Source organism: Syngnathus scovelli, chromosome 14 (assembly GCF_024217435.2).
Source record: "Syngnathus scovelli strain Florida chromosome 14, RoL_Ssco_1.2, whole genome shotgun sequence".
NCBI classification, from domain to species: domain Eukaryota; kingdom Metazoa; phylum Chordata; class Actinopteri; order Syngnathiformes; family Syngnathidae; genus Syngnathus; species Syngnathus scovelli.
Window position 1 is genome coordinate 12020731 of NC_090860.1, and position 15562 is coordinate 12036292.

At 46.1% G+C, this 15562-nt stretch overlaps 1 protein-coding gene and 1 long non-coding RNA gene across 3 annotated transcripts in view; one reads left to right on the forward strand and one right to left on the reverse strand.

Moving 5' to 3' along the window:
• Window positions 1-15562, forward strand: part of aqr (aquarius intron-binding spliceosomal factor) — a 24065-nt gene continuing 8503 nt past the window's right edge. Inside the window, exons 1-26 of one of the 2 annotated variants that reach the window (XM_049740489.2) lie at window positions 1-256; window positions 507-613; window positions 940-996; window positions 1074-1114; window positions 1201-1236; window positions 1314-1434; window positions 1503-1643; window positions 2084-2152; window positions 2240-2340; window positions 2444-2520; window positions 2945-3009; window positions 4052-4168; window positions 4239-4352; window positions 4880-4983; window positions 7242-7344; window positions 7454-7574; window positions 7650-7791; window positions 8182-8360; window positions 8769-8936; window positions 11095-11264; window positions 11902-12143; window positions 12223-12372; window positions 12612-12681; window positions 13338-13448; window positions 13544-13653; window positions 15036-15171. In XM_049740489.2, coding sequence (XP_049596446.1) covers window positions 521-613; window positions 940-996; window positions 1074-1114; window positions 1201-1236; window positions 1314-1434; window positions 1503-1643; window positions 2084-2152; window positions 2240-2340; window positions 2444-2520; window positions 2945-3009; window positions 4052-4168; window positions 4239-4352; window positions 4880-4983; window positions 7242-7344; window positions 7454-7574; window positions 7650-7791; window positions 8182-8360; window positions 8769-8936; window positions 11095-11264; window positions 11902-12143; window positions 12223-12372; window positions 12612-12681; window positions 13338-13448; window positions 13544-13653; window positions 15036-15171 — 2838 coding nt within the window. In that variant the 5' untranslated portion in view covers window positions 1-256; window positions 507-520. The remainder of the gene's footprint in view (window positions 257-506; window positions 614-939; window positions 997-1073; window positions 1115-1200; window positions 1237-1313; window positions 1435-1502; window positions 1644-2083; window positions 2153-2239; window positions 2341-2443; window positions 2521-2944; window positions 3010-4051; window positions 4169-4238; window positions 4353-4879; window positions 4984-7241; window positions 7345-7453; window positions 7575-7649; window positions 7792-8181; window positions 8361-8768; window positions 8937-11094; window positions 11265-11901; window positions 12144-12222; window positions 12373-12611; window positions 12682-13337; window positions 13449-13543; window positions 13654-15035; window positions 15172-15562) is intronic. The other variant, XM_049740488.2, reaches the window with a different exon arrangement.
• LOC125980879 (uncharacterized) lies at window positions 8938-13343 on the reverse strand. Its single transcript, XR_007485800.1, has 3 exons — window positions 13129-13343; window positions 10167-10314; window positions 8938-9823 (listed from the first exon to the last, which is right to left on the reverse strand). It is a non-coding gene; the product is annotated as an uncharacterized lncRNA (long non-coding RNA).

Consider the following 15562-nt stretch of genomic DNA (forward strand, 5'->3'; position numbering starts at 1 on the left):
TGTGCGGACTTTAACCCGGAAGTGTGTCGCGTTCCGCGCGTTTTGTTGTGTACATGCGTAAAAAACACCCGGACACGTTTCTCAGCATAAATTCTGAAAGAATACAATTTAAAAGGTCTGTTTTTTTGTTAAATTTTCATATTCGAGTTCGCCACCACAGTCAGAGGTCCATGGAGACTCTAACATAATGAGAAGTTATCGTGTGTGTGCACGTTAGCTTAGCCAAAGTCCCAAATACATACGTCGATTCATTTAGGTAAGTCTTGCCCGACTATTATTGTCTTAATTATACAATTAAAATTGTTCGTGAAAGCTCATTAACTCATAATATATATTGTATAGCAGCTAATTGATTAAATATGTGCACGGTTCCAATATGTATAGTTTGTTAGAAACTTTGCTGCCATTACGAGTTGCTCACTTTTCATTCATTCACGCGTATGTTTTGTATTGTACAATGAGCGGTTCAGATAATCTAATATGTTGTGTTCATATTTTGCTGGCAGTTTTATACGGAAAGATGCTCGGGACAGCCAAAATGGAGAAGGAAACGCCATCTAAAAAGGTTGCGGCGCCATCTGTATCCCAGATTAATGCTGAATATGTCACACAGGTAACAGGAAAACACATTAAATAAATGAAATAATATAATCACAAATTTTGTTGTCAGTATAATTACAAAAAGTTTTCAGTTTTGTTACATATCTGTTATGGTTAAAATGTCTGCCCCCCTCCAAAAAAAAAAACCTCCTGACACAATTTACGTGATTTTTAAAAATGTTTTTTCAATAAATGTGAAACAATGTCTCCCATAAGCTATGTTAAAAAATGCATTCATATGTATTTCATTTATTAAATTGCTCAAACTTACAATTTAGAAGAGGCTTTTGTTTTTAATCGAATTTTTTAACAGATTCCTGTTTTATTCTTTTGTTTCAGCTGGCTAACAAATATTGGGCCCCTCATACAAAAAACAAATTGCCGTTTGACCCGAAGGTGAGTTTGTGTGCATTGCTGCCGGTTTGATTCTAATCATGTAAGATCATTAAAAATATTGCCGTCTTTGTGTGTAGGTGATGGAAGATATTTATGAAAAAGAAATTCTCATGTCCAAGTAAGCACTTTTACAAGTAACATTTGGAAAATCAATCTATGTCACATTTTGGAGCTAATATTTTGAGTTTGTCATTTTCTTTTCAGATTTGCCATCAGAAAAATAATGTTGCTAGAGTTCAGGTACCTTCATTGACGCCTCCTCTAAAAACAAAACAATGTTGTTGGATCTAATTACATATATTGTAATCTCCTTGCAGTCAGTACCTGGAGAACTACCTGTGGGTCAACTACTCTCCGGAAGTTTCCAGCAACGCCTTTCTCATGTCTATTTGCTGCATTGTCAATGAGAAATTCAGAGAAAATGTGCCAGCCTGGGAGGTAACAAATTCTATTTGACACACCACACACACCGGATATATTAAACACCACCAACTGTTTCTTTTCAGGTGTTCAAGAAGGAGCCTGAGCATTTCTCGTTCTTTTTCAAATGCGTGATGGAAGCCCTGTTGGCTGACGACCAAGGTGGCCTCACTCTGAGGGAGCAAACGGTGCTGCTGGAGTTTCTTGACCACTGCTTCAATAGTCTTGTATGTACTCATATCTCAGATACACAATCTAGGGGTGGGAGAGTGACCAAACAAATTAATAATCCAATTGTTCCAGGATTTTAATTTAAGCATAAACATTTACTTGTTTGTGACGTCATGATTCTTAAATTAATTTACTGAATGCATTTGATTCAGTTCACTGCCTAGTATATCACACAGTGCTTTATTTTATCCACAAGGTGGCAGTGTTGCACTGGGCCATGTCATTTTGGTCGCCATGTCTTGTCCAGTGCTGCATTGAAGCACTGCAGAGGTCTCATTTGAAAATGTGCTACAGTTGCATACTCGCTATTGATGTGCTCCTGTAAAACCTTCGGAATATTTTAGTGCTGGAATTTTGTTAATGCACCGAAGCTAAAAAAAAAAAAAAAAAAGTAGTTGCTGCTTTATATATTGTTAACTCTCTCTCTCGGTGTTAGGAGGTAGACTTGATCAGAGAGCAGGTGCAGCAGCTCATCTCTCTGCCTATGTGGATGTGCCTATTACCAGTAAGATTGCACACACACAAAGTATTTCTTTATCAATCAACCTTTGAAGGTAACACCCCTGAATTTTTTTTTGTTGCATTTCTCCAGTCCCGACTCCAGCACGAGCTGAAGAAAGCTCCCAAGCTACAAAAGTTCTGGAATCTCATCAAGAAAAAATTTGACAAGATGGATGCCGATGCAGCCGAACAGTTAATTAGATTCTCTTTTGCTCGGGCTAGCAAAAGTATAACAACAACAAAACTTGCCTCTGATTCACTTTCTCTTTGTTCTTTTATTTTTGTTGTCTTTTAGGGCTAAAAAGGAGCGAACATTCCTCTCATCTCTCATAAAAAAGTTTCACGGGGTCCTCGGTTCAATACCGTCGTCAGGTAAACAACATTATTATTATTACCCTCATTGTGGTGTCACTCGCCCTGAAATAACACCGATCAAATATCAATACAAGAGTGGCCTTTTCGACCCGATGCGCTCGTCCCTCCCTTTTCGGCGTCGTGCAGAAGGAACGTGAGCCCCCCACTGCCACGCCGTCGGCAGCTCGTAATGCGGGCCGACGTGGAGGCCCCCCCACCGCCCACCTGGAAGACTAAAAACGGAACACTTGTGTGTTTAGGTGGAATTCAGAGCTGACACAATAGATTACGTTGGCAAAGCCAGCGGGGTGCACATCACTCTCAGCACCTGCTGCACATGCTGGCGTGTGATTGTGCCTGCCTGCCTTCCACGTTTGTTTGTGTCTCTCACTTTTCTTTGCAAACTAACATGTCCGTGCCTTTTTTTTGTCCCCTCTTGTAGGGAGCATCACCATGGACAAGGTGCATTACTGCGAGAGATTCGTTGAATTCATGATCGACCTAGAGGTAAGAATTTTTCATGCCGATCATGGGAACGAAAGAGTCAGCACGCAATCATACCAGATGGGCTTCTCCTCATTGTTCAGCGCCAATCACATAGCAGACATCTTCAAATCGTTTAATGGGGCAAAGTGCCTGAAGATGAGGTGGAGAAACGGTCGCGACCAAGGATAGAGACACAAGGTTCCATAAGGTGTTGCTGCGTGTGCACATCTCATATTACAAGCGGGAGCGCCGTATAGATTCCATCTTGCTGACAGGTCGGCCTTGCTGTTCCTGGCATCGGCCCGTCGGCCGGCCCAGCCCGCTGTCTCCGGAGACCGGCGTCCTGTCCTTCAAGCCTTCTCCTTTTACAAAGCTTCCATCGCCTGAAATCTATACCCCCCCCCCCCCCCCCCCCCCCCTCGGAATGAAAGCAGAGGGGGTGGGAAGAAGATCCCGCCTCTCCTCAGATGTTTTATTCTGCCCGTGTAGATTCGAGATTATTTGCCGGATAAACGAGAAGATCACTTGCTGTACCTGAAGCCTTTGAAGTGATCTTGTCCGTTCATTTCAGAATATTCACTAGTATCATATTCTATAAAGGGGGTGTTTTGGTGGCCACTAAGTGACCCCTTTGCTCAGGCTGTCAATTTGTCAACAAGTTGAGCCGATTTATTCCCACCAAAGCAGCTCCACTATCTCATTTTGACAGCTTTCACCCCCCTCCCCCGTTTTTCCCTGCGTTACCGCGCTGCCACCAGCTACTAAATCAAACTCTCACGTCAAGTCCTCCCTTCTGCGATAACACTGTGTCGCTGCCACTATTCCGTCAAAAAAAGCTGCACCGGGCGAGATCAGAGTCCAGATTCTGCTGACTTTGTTGTTGAGAGCTTGTGTGCCTCCTGTGAGGTTTCTCTTCATACTCCACTAAGATATGTTGCACACCTGGACAATCTCATTGCTTACAATACAGGAGGTCTTCCCTTCCCAGTGGTCCTGATATAAATTGCTAAAATGAGTCCTCCTTTTAATGCCCTCTGGGGAAATGACTATAATGTGTTTTTAGGCCCTGCTGCCCACTAGACGTTGGTTCAACACAGTGTTAGATGACTCCCACCTGGTGGTCAATTGCCACCTTTCCAGCCTCACCCAGCGGGAGAAGGAGGGCCACCTCTTCTGTCAGGTACAACACCATGGAAAGGCGGTCAACGAAAAACACATGACTCATATCCACTCCCAACCTCCCCGCACAGTTGCTCGACATGCTCAAGTTCTACACGGGCTTTGAGATTAACGACCAGACGGGAAACGCCCTGACGGAGAAGGAGATGACCACACTGCACTATGACCAAATCACATCGCTGCAGGTAACCGGCACAAGCCAGCGGCTGATGCTAGTCGCTGATAACCAGGTCACTATAACTAGAGGGAGCAAAACTATTGATCGTAATGAGCGAATGCTAATTGTTGATGCTAACTCTTTGGCATTAACCAGCTGTAAACAGATGACACTAACCAACAGAAGCTTACGAGATGATGCGCTACTAATAAATGATGTTGACCAGCTCTCACTGACTGGCTCATGCTAGTTGATGTTAATCACTGATGCTAACTAGGTGACACATTTGAGAATACACAGCCAAAAACAAATCAATTGATAAGCACACAACCTGCAGTATAGTACTCCAGTTTCCACTTAGCTGCAGCACTTTGTTATCCTGCTGCCCTCAAGCTCCTCTTGAAAAAAAAATTACTATCCACGCTGAGTGTCTCATCCCCCTTGATGTGTTTAAATCAGTGTGGGTTTTGCGGGACTACCGCTACAGCTACCACTAACTGACGTCCGAGCGCACATTTACATTCACAAGAATGTCATCTTTCTGTTTTTTTGCAGAGAGCAGCCTTTGCCCATTTCCCGGAGCTGCACGACTTTGCTCTGGCCAACGTAGCTGCAGTGGACACCCGCGAATCCCTGACCAAACATTTTGGTTCGCTCAGGTAAATGAGGAAAAAAATGCATGTTTTCGTAAGCTCATCCGACACAAGTCCACATTACGCGTCACCGTGTTAAGTCCGTGATGAACGGCACCAGCGTTAGCGCCTGAGTGCCGCCGCTAAATGGCAGCCGGCGCTGCCCCCCCCCCCCGACAAGCAGCTGGTAGCAGCCAGAGAGCGGGAGGCACGCCTCATTAATTTCATCGATTTGCAGCGGCTTGAGAATAAACTCTTTGAACAGCTGTGTTTGTCACATCGTATTAGCTCGCCACAGAGCCAAAAACCGCATCAAACGCTCCGTCGTGCGGCCTTTGCTCCCGTTTCAGGTGAATATGAACATTATATTCAGATTTACGAGGGGGCTCGGAAAGTTGAGTCCGCCGAACGAGGCTCTAGCAGTTAAGCGCGTGTAATTGATCCTACTATAGTTTAATTGCTCTGATTTGCCGTGTTAGCTCAATATGATTGGCTCACTTAAAATTTTAAAGCAGGACAAATTGTTTGGTGGAGGGGTTTATAATTTGTGCTTAACGTGGGCTTTACAAGAATAGATGTGTTCAGCCAAAGTAGGCGTCGTTTTTTTGTCAGGGGCAATAAGGATGGCTATATTTCAACTCCAACACAACACAGTCATTTTCAACACTATATTGGTCAATAAATTGTAAAAAATATTTATATTCCCACGTGGGACCAGTAGTATTGATTTTAGCTGTAAACAAAGGAGTTTTCATCCGGATGCCATCCAAGCGGGTACTGTATGGCTTGCAGCCATTAAAAAAAAAAAAAAAACATCTTGCGAACCTTTGGTTCGACATAACATAAAATTCCTCTTCACATGGCCGAGTCACCATCCATCATCCTCTCCTGTCATAGATTAGAAGTGCTTGGACCTCACACTGTCTCTTCGGAGGTTTATGAGCCGAGCATCGCTGAATTGAGTTAATTCTCCTGCTGAATCATTTCACATATTCCGGCAAGCTCCTTTTCCCCTCCCAGCCTCCAGCTTTCGGAACGCCATTGTTCTCCGATCCGCAACTGTCACCCCCGCCGCTCCCCCTTTCCGAAATAAGCCACAATCAGATTTCACGAGGCATTTTTTTTTCCCCCTCCCATCCGAGCAACTCATGCTAATGCCACTTTATTCCTGCCGCGCAACCCTCTCACTAAGCTCCCAGTCACCCTTCCCTCCGAATGTATCTGCTAATTCCCCAAAACACACAAACTGAGTATTATTGCTCAGCTTTGCCTATAAATAGAAACTTCTGACACTTGCACAAAGCACCAGAGAGTCATTTTAGGCCAGCAAATGAATTTAATACATGATCAAAGACAGCACTTTGTGGAATGTAACCGTCGATTAATATATGTATTTTCTGTTCAGCTTTTAGTTTCTTCCTCACGTTAGAATTTTTTTTTACACTTTTGATGTCTTGCTACATTTTTAAAGGTATTAGGTAAAACGATACTTTTGGCTAGACAATAGGACCCAGTAGTCTTTTAGTAGTAAGAAAAAAAAAGATTACCACATCAATAGGCTGTAACCTAAACTTGCCGCTCCGGTACATGCCAGTGACTCAGCTGTCAATCACGACCCAGTCCAGTCATCCCGTCTTACTGAGGGGCAGGGATGCCCACTCTTCCTGTGCCAGGTCACCCACCGGCCAGAAAAGTGCAGCGCTGGCATTATTGTCACCCACTCGCCGTGTCGTGACTTTGCAAGGGTACACGTGTGGCTGTCCAGAACAGGTCACGCTTGTTGCCAGAGCCCGGTCCGTCTCCCTCCCCGACCTGCCTTCTTTTTTTTTGGTCGCGGACGCTGTCTGTGCGACTGCACGTCAACCTGATTAAGCCACACCTCGGCTTGCGGAGACTTTGATTTTCCATAATCCTGTCGCATCCATGCGGCCCGGCTCATTTAATGCACACGGGCTGACGTGGCGGGACCGCAAATGTCAAAGCAAACAGACGAGCGGCTTTGTGTCGCTGAGCTAACAGGAGCAACGACTCGCATAAGGCCGTCGGATTTCACAAGAACTGCGATAGCGCCGCTGGGGAAACCCTCATAATTTGAGCGATCATGGCGACAATAGACTGGAAGTACACTTCAAGGATGGCAGTTTTTTTTTTTTTTTTTTTGGGTAAATCCCTTATTTCTAACAAAGATCATGCATACGCCATTAAGAGAATATTTCTAGTCAATTGCAACATAATAATAATGAAATGTTTTTTAATGGACTCCCTCTACTATTTCCTCTCTGCAGCCCTAATATGCTCCACCGGGTGGCATCTTACTTGTGTCTGTTGCCTGAACTCCCCAAGGAACAAGACACCACTTATGACAAGAAGGTTCTGCTGGAGCTCCTGGCAAGTTCACATTTGACACACACACACCTGCCAGTGTTTAAAATGAGGGAGAAGGATGTTCTATCAGTCTTAACTTCTTCTATGTCTGAATGTTTTGATCTTGTTTTAGGTGTCTCGTCACGAGCGCAGAATCTCTCAGATCGAACAACTCAACCAGATGCCCCTTTACCCCACAGAGAAGATCATCTGGGATGAGAATATCGTCCCGACAGAGTACTTCTCTGGTGAAGGTACGCAATCCAATAAAAGCGAGGCCTGCAGACTGGCTCTCCTCACTGCTGATTTTCCGTGACTTTCTTTTTCAGGCTGCCTTGCGCTCCCAAAGCTCAACCTTCAGTTTTTGACCCTCCACGACTACCTGCTGAGGAATTTCAACCTGTTCCGCCTCGAGTCCACCTACGAGATCCGACAAGACATTGAAGATGTGGTGTGGCGCATGAAACCCTGGTAAGCAAAGCAGTGGATCTGCAGGGGTTGACTGTCGCATTGTTCCAGCAGTTTGTAACTGAGCAAGAGTGCACTTAAATTCCTTTCAACTTGCACGAATGGAGAGTTCAGACTCCTATCTCGTGGTGCAACGGCACGGCACATCGATTATATTTAATTCAAAGACTGTGACAGTCGCTATGGCGCATTTGGAAACCCATTGCTTAACATAATAAGTGCTCCCATTACGTCAAGCGCCGTCGCAACTTTTTACTTGTTCCAGCGCGAAAGTAAACAACTCAGCGGCAGAGCTGTTTGTTGCCGCCCCAAATGCAACTCGTTTCAAACTTGACAGCGGCCCGCGGCGCTTGTCACACCTCTCGCCGTCACCCTCCTTTCCGTCTGTCACAGGCAGTCCGAGTACGGCGGCGTGGTGTTCGGCGGCTGGGCCAGGATGGCTCAGACCATCACCACCTTCACCATCGTGGAGGTGGCCAAGCCCAACATCGGCGAGAGCTGGCCGGCGCGCGTGCGGGCCGACGTCACCATCCACCTCAACGTGCAGGATCACATCAAGAACGAGTGGGAAGGTAAAACGGCTTGTGGAGTAAATACTGAATTCAAGTAGTAGACTTTTTAATCACTCAGTTGTTTTTACCTAGTGTTGAGGCTTTGTCAATTTTGACAATTATAATCCTCGCTGCAAATTTGCAGAAATGAGATAGCAGCTGTTGACGAAAGTATTGACGTCAAACTTCCACATAATTTTTATGCCACTTAATACTCTCTGCAGCGAGACCTTTTAAATGGCATTCTTTAATCATCTATTTCCTTCAAACCACAGTATCACTTCCTTTCCTGCCGCTTCTATAATTAAAACTTCATGTTTTAAAGATCAGGTGCACGCTGACAGGGCACTTTCTCCCTCTCCGCCGGGCCGCCGATCTGTCCCCGTCCACCTTTCCGCCTTACCTGACTCTCAATCGCCTCCTCCGCAGGGCTGCGCAAGCACGACGTTTGCTTTCTGATCACGGTGCGTCCCACCATGCCCTACGGCACGCGCTTCGACCGGCGCCAAGCCTTCGGCGCGCAGACGGGCCTCGTGTACGTGAGGGGCTGCGAGGTGCAGGGCATGCTGGATGAGCAAGGGCGTGTCATCGAGGAAGGTACGTGCGCGCGCTCACACGGACGGAGAATGATCCATAATATCCAGCCTTGCCATCAAAGCAATCATCCCCAGCAGCTGATCCTTGGGAGGGGGGTCACGAGTGGCGTTGTCATGGTGACAGCCACTGTAAGACCTGACCACTGACCTATTGGCATTAACATCACATTAACCTGAGGTCGACGGAGACAACGCCCGAGAGCCGAGGGCCCTGCCCCCCCGTGCACCCATTTCACCTTATTCGATTCATTTAATTTGGCCGCATGGGTTGGATGTGGCGGCGCAAACCTTGAAGGATGTGCAAGTCCTGCAGAATCAAGCCAAACATTGACTCGTGTGAATCAATGTCTTTGGAGGGCTTTATGCAACTTCAAAGTAACCCAGCAACTTCAAATAATAAGTCAAAAATGATTGTTCAGTTTGCCGGACAATTTTTTCCCCATTAGGAATGATGAGAAATGGAAATGCTCTCTTCCCGGCTCAAACGACCCCCTTTTATGAAACTTTTGAATATATGTTGAAAAGGAATTGCAAATCATCACAGGATTTGGGTTTGTGTTCTCTCTCATTGATCTGATGTCTCACGGGAGGTGCCGCAGTCTCCGGACATTTGCTGAGGTTTCACCGTATATGGAGACTTATTTTTTTTCCAAATTTTGCTCGTGTTGTGAATTGCGCAACCTCGGGGGCAACTTTAGTAGTGGCCAATCAAACGCCAGAGGGGAGTGTCTGATTAAACTCACTCCGGGACACTTAAAAGCTGAGCCAAGTTGTTCTTCCGAGTTGGGCCGCAACTAAAGGGGGAACGGCGCTCGCGGGCGAGCTGTCATCTCCACTGACTTCACGCGAGGGGCTGTCTGCTTCCCCTCGGCTCTGAGATACCAGCCTCTGGAACGGTGACAGGGCGTCAGTCACTCTTGGAGTCATGACAACCCAATAAACAACATGAGGCGCAGGCTACAGCTTTATCTCTTGAGGCGGTGTGACAGCCAGGACAGGAAGTTCAGACAGAGGCGAATAAGAAGAAAAACACAGCGGGAACTAGCTAGCGTTAGCTTTTACGGCTTTCTCTATTTATTACGTTCTACACGTTATCTTAGACGCCTCACATTACACTCCAGGAAATAATCTGATTGTAACTTATCATATCAGATCAACTGTGTCCTTTGTCTCTTTCCTAGAAAGCAAAATATCTAACAGTAACATGGTGATAGGTTATTTATCACTTTACCTTCCAGTGAATGCTGTTCCTCGCTTGCACCAAATACCCCAAGCAGCCATCGGTTTATTTTCCACTTCCCGTTTGTCAGAGCACGAATCCCTGGTATGCCCTCGCTGTCCTCTCCTCTCGGTTTGCATTAAATATGCAGCGAGCACACCTTGAAAAAACATGCCCAGGCGTTCAGATCACTTTAATTCAAGATGAGATTTTTTTTTCTTTATATATACAAAAAGAATACAATAAGAGCCCTCTAAGACAAAGTGTTGTCCTCCACGGCAAGGATGTTGCTTGCATGTTTTTTTTTTTTTTTTTCAAAGCCAGGAGAATTTGAAAATCTCAGCATAGCCACACACACAGCCATGCAAACACACAACAGGAGGTCAGACGGATTGACTGTCACTCTCCTCTGGCCTCTGCCTTCCCCAATGAGCCACAGATGAATCTCCGCAGACATCCATCAGTGAGCACCAACCCCCATACCTCGCAGCTTCTCGCTGCGTGGCCGCCTGTCAGGCCCCGCATCCACATTCCTCATTCTAAAAAAAGGCAAAGCACTGCCATCTTAGACATCATGGCATTCTAAGCGTGCCTAGTTGCTATCCTAATGTTTAAGTCATTTTAATGTTTGGAAACACACTAATAGAAAACATAAAAAAAAACTAAGTGTGTGTCTTGTTCTGTTGGACCTGATTGCATCATTTAATATGGCGGACATGATTCGGTCGGCACATTTGCTACGCTATGTGGTGGTTTCAATCCTTGGAAGGACTTTGTTTGCTAATTTTGGGTCCTCTAAATCCGACCCTGCTCCAATGTTGCATAGTGTTCCACAGGGTTCAATTTTAGGGCCCCTGATGTTTTCTTTGTAATTGCTGCCGGATGAGCTTTGTTTGCTATTTTCATTCATTCACCACATTGTCACATTGCTCCTATGCAGGTCCCGAACCAAAACCCAAACTACGGGGCGACTCGAGAACCTACCGTGTCTGGCTGGACCCCAACCAATACCAGCAGGACATGACCAGCAGCATTCAGGCGGGCACCGAGGACCCGTATGAAACCTTCAACATCATCATGAGACGCAAGCCAAAGGAGAACAACTTTAAGGTTTGGAGCGCATTAACAATCCCAAACGCGTTTCCTTCTTTGCGCCACTCGCAATCACTCGGGTGTTGTAACTGTGAGGTTGGCGCCGGGGCACGTCTGAGATTACGGCCCATCGTGCGCCCTTCTCAGAGTGGGAGCTTAGTGTAGGAATACAGCCTTCAAAGATAAAGGCTTATTAAGGTTAAGAGGAGACAAAATCCCAATGTTTTTATGTAGGTCAAGTTAAGTTGAAACCCCGCAAGAACTTGTGCGTCACACCCCACTTTGTGTTTTTGTTTGAAAGCTACTCAACTGGGGCTTTGTTAAATCTGCCATTTTCCAATGCGGGATGCATAGATCTGCCATTTTCTACCCACACGGCAAGAACGACAGATGTTTTCGGCAAAGGCGTCGGGAGCTGATGGGTATTCACGGAACATTCTTGTGCATCTTTGATGTTCAGCACAGATAAAAGCAAACATGTTTCTTTCCCGCTGATTGACGCAGCAGGCGCCAGGCACCGTTGAAGCTCATTAAAACCAAATTGACAGCTGTACGAGTTTCACGCTGTCCCATCAAAGCCTCCTGTGGGATGTTGTCACAAAAACACTCAACCCTCTCAATTACCCGTCTTTCTGTCCAATGCTCGTCACATTAGGCCGTTCTGGAGACCATCCGAAACTTGATGAACACCGAGTGCGTCGTCCCAGACTGGCTCCATGACATCATCCTCGGCTACGGCGACCCGGGCAGCGCCCACTACTCCAAGATGCCAAATCAGATCTCCACATTGGACTTCAACGACACTTTTCTGTCCTTGGACCACCTGCGCTCCTGCTTCCCCGGTTCGTCCATTAAGGTCGTTGAGGAGAACCCTGAACTACAGGTCCCACCCTTCAGGTGAACAGCCGATGTTTGTTTTTATGTTTTTTAAATACATACAGGCATCTTATCTATTCTTTGGTCTCTGTGTTCCAAGAATAAAGTTTCCAGTCTCAAGCCAAACTGAGAAAGGGAAGAAGAGGAAGGCAAATGATGACGTCAAGGTGGTCGAGGAGGACAAAACATTGATTGTTGAGCCCTATGTCACCCCCAACCGTGGGCCTTACCCTTATAACCAGCCCAAGAGGTACGCAATCAACCTTGCTATGCTAACATTAGCATATTTGACTTTTTTTATGTAATTTCTACCCATGGATCCACAGAGATGATTTTCTTGAATCATCATCTTGCTGTCTTTTACACTCTTCATCCATATTCTTCTTGTTCCACCCTGGCCTCAGTGTTTCTAAATGACATTGTCCAAATTGGACCTTAAATCAAGTTATACTGCCCGACTAATTGCCTGCCTTAATAACATCGTTCCAGGAACACGATTCACTTCACGCCTACTCAGATCGAAGCCATCCGAGCCGGCATGCAGCCTGGGCTCACCATGGTAAGTTGCTCGAGAGCGACCGCGTACAAATGCACAACCCCCAAACACGATGGTGTCGTGGGAAGGAGAAAATCTTTTCAACCCGAGCCTTTGAAGCAGGCATTCTACCACATTTGCACATCTATAATAGTAAATGTGCCACTCAACCCGGCCTGGCCACGCCATTCCAGCCCTCTACTTGTGTTTCAACGGCCACTTGCAACTTTTCCTTTTTAGCAATAAAATGTTACGATTGCTCCTTGCCGAAGGGTTGCGGTTAATTTAAGGATCCGGGTCATGAAACAGCCGAACGGCCTTTCCTCCGAGACAGTTGCGGCGGTCATTAGAAGTAACAGTAAACACGCGGCGGCCGCCTCGCCTGCCTCCTCTTTTATGTCGGCTGATTACACGCTGATTTATTCGGGAATGCTAAATTACACTCATTATTTTCCTGCGGAAATGACTCACCTGAGATGCTTAGGCGAGGATATTTTTTTTGGGGGGTAACAACCGCCCCCTGCTAAAATGAGCCTTATTTTATGGTGATGAGAGGCCTCAAAGACACCGATGCTTCCTTTAGCTTCAAACAGACACACTGGAACCTCCCAGTTCAAACACAATCTGTTCCAGGATGCAAGATGGAAGCTCGCTGACTCCAAAGTTTTTTTGTCCCCCAGGTTGTCGGACCGCCAGGTACCGGCAAGACCGACGTCGCCGTCCAAATCATCTCAAACATCTATCACAACTTTCCCGATCAGAGAACGCTCATAGTCACACACTCCAACCAGGTCAGCCCGCCGTTGTTTACATGACCTAACGAGTAAATGTCGCTGTCTTTACGGGCCGCGTCTCATGCCTTTCTCTGCCGCTTCGCGCCCACCAGGCTCTGAACCAGCTGTTTGAAAAGATCATGGCACTGGACATCGACGAGCGCCACCTCCTCCGTCTTGGCCACGGAGAAGAAGAACTGGAGACTGAGAAGGACTTCAGCAGGTGAGGACGGGCAAGGCGGCGATGACACGAAAAAAGACACCGGCGGGAGATGCCAGGCTATCCAAACAAACTCTCCAGAACTATCTTAGAAGTCAAAGCCAACACACACTCACTTACCACTTGCCCAGCTGCCCACATGCTTAACGAGTCTCAGTCAAAACAGAGACATCCGATACTCCCATACGTGTATTACGACACTATACTTAGCGCTACTACGATTCGATACTTTACTCGCTAACAGCACGTCAGTCACAGACATGTTAGCCAGACCCCTGGTTTTGAAATTGAAAAATAAAAAGCATAAGTTGCCTCTTTAAATATGAGTCACTACCCCGGCAGCATCTGAATATAAATAGGCCAGTGCCATTGAGTATTAATTAACATTTTTTATGATGTTACTATTTAAAGTTGTCTTATAGGCGACCTTGTTAATTACCGCCTTATCCATCTGTAGCAAAGAGCAAATTGCACCCTATAGCGAGAGTAAGGTGTGGGGGGCAGGGGTGATTGTGCATGTGCCCTCTTTCGTGTGTGCGTGTGATCACATGCGCTTATGAATCGCGGCTCAGCTAGTCTGTAAATTATGCAGGTTTAGGATCCCCGCCGGCGTGCGTACGCCTCGTAGTAACATGCATCTACTCCTTCCACCTCGGTGACATCAATGGCGTTTTTCTCTATGTGTTTGACTTAAGCTAGTTTGTGGTTGTTTTAAACAGAAAATGCATTATTCTTTGTTTTATGTTTACGTTGGCAGTAAACTTGAACCGGGGGGAGGCAAGGAAATTTCTTTTGGGGTCAAAGCAAAAAAAAAAAAAAATTGTCCTCAAAGATTGGGTCACTCACATCTGAAGGCACCACTGTATCATGTCGGGTGGTAAATTGGTCTCGTGTTTCCGGGCCAAGGTTATAAGCAGCAACTTGTGTCGGCCCCTCTATGTGAGAGCTGCTGCATGGCAGGTGAGTCCTTCAGGGCATTTTTTTTTTTTTTTGTCAAAGTTAGGCGAAGCTGGGTTGTTGTCTTTTTAGTCATGTGCTGACTGAGGATCTTTGCACACGGTCTAAAAATAGTGTAACCTCTACCAAGCCTCCCACTTCCTGTCTGTGTGTACTTAATGCCGCTCTCTGATTGCGTTGAGACTAATCAGCCGCATGGAGCCGAGCACACACACCGCCCTCAAGGACGCGCTCGTTCTCCATTGAGGACAGAAGCGCCGACACCTGTCAATACTTGAATGGAACATCAATTCCCAAAATTAAATGCGATCAATTTCATTTTTTTATAGATGGTGTGTATTCATCCTGAAGTTATTGTGACAATAAACCGATATAAGAAACGATCATCATTTAAAAATGTTTAACCACACCCTGTTACCAATCCACAGGTACGGCCGGGTTAACTACGTCCTGGCCAGACGGCTGGAGCTGCTCGCCGAGGTGGGAAGGTTTCAGGAGAGTTTAGGCGTTCCCGGTGATGTGTCCTACACCTGCGAGACGGCGGGACACTTCTACCTCTACCAGGTGAGCAGTTGTTTTTTTATTATTCGAATGGGCCTGTGTAAACAAAAAAATCGGCCAAGTTATGGCTCATATCAAAAATCTTCGAAAAGTTCTGCACTCGTCAATCTCGATATCGTATGATTCCAATTGTGTTTTATTCCGACTGAGCACACAAGGCAACTTGGTAAAGTCATCGTCCGAGTTGCTTTCACAGAGTGAGCGGGTATTTTTAGACTGCGGCTGCCTGCTGGTTGGTTGAAGCCGCTTTATTAGGTTCACAGCTGGAGCGAGCAACCCCCCCCCCCAAGTGTGCGCCGATACGCTCTCATTGGCTTCCGAAAAAGAAAAAAAAAGTTGAAGGCAGTTGGATAAGGGCAGAGATAGATCCATCTGACTGTTCAGCGCTTTGTGT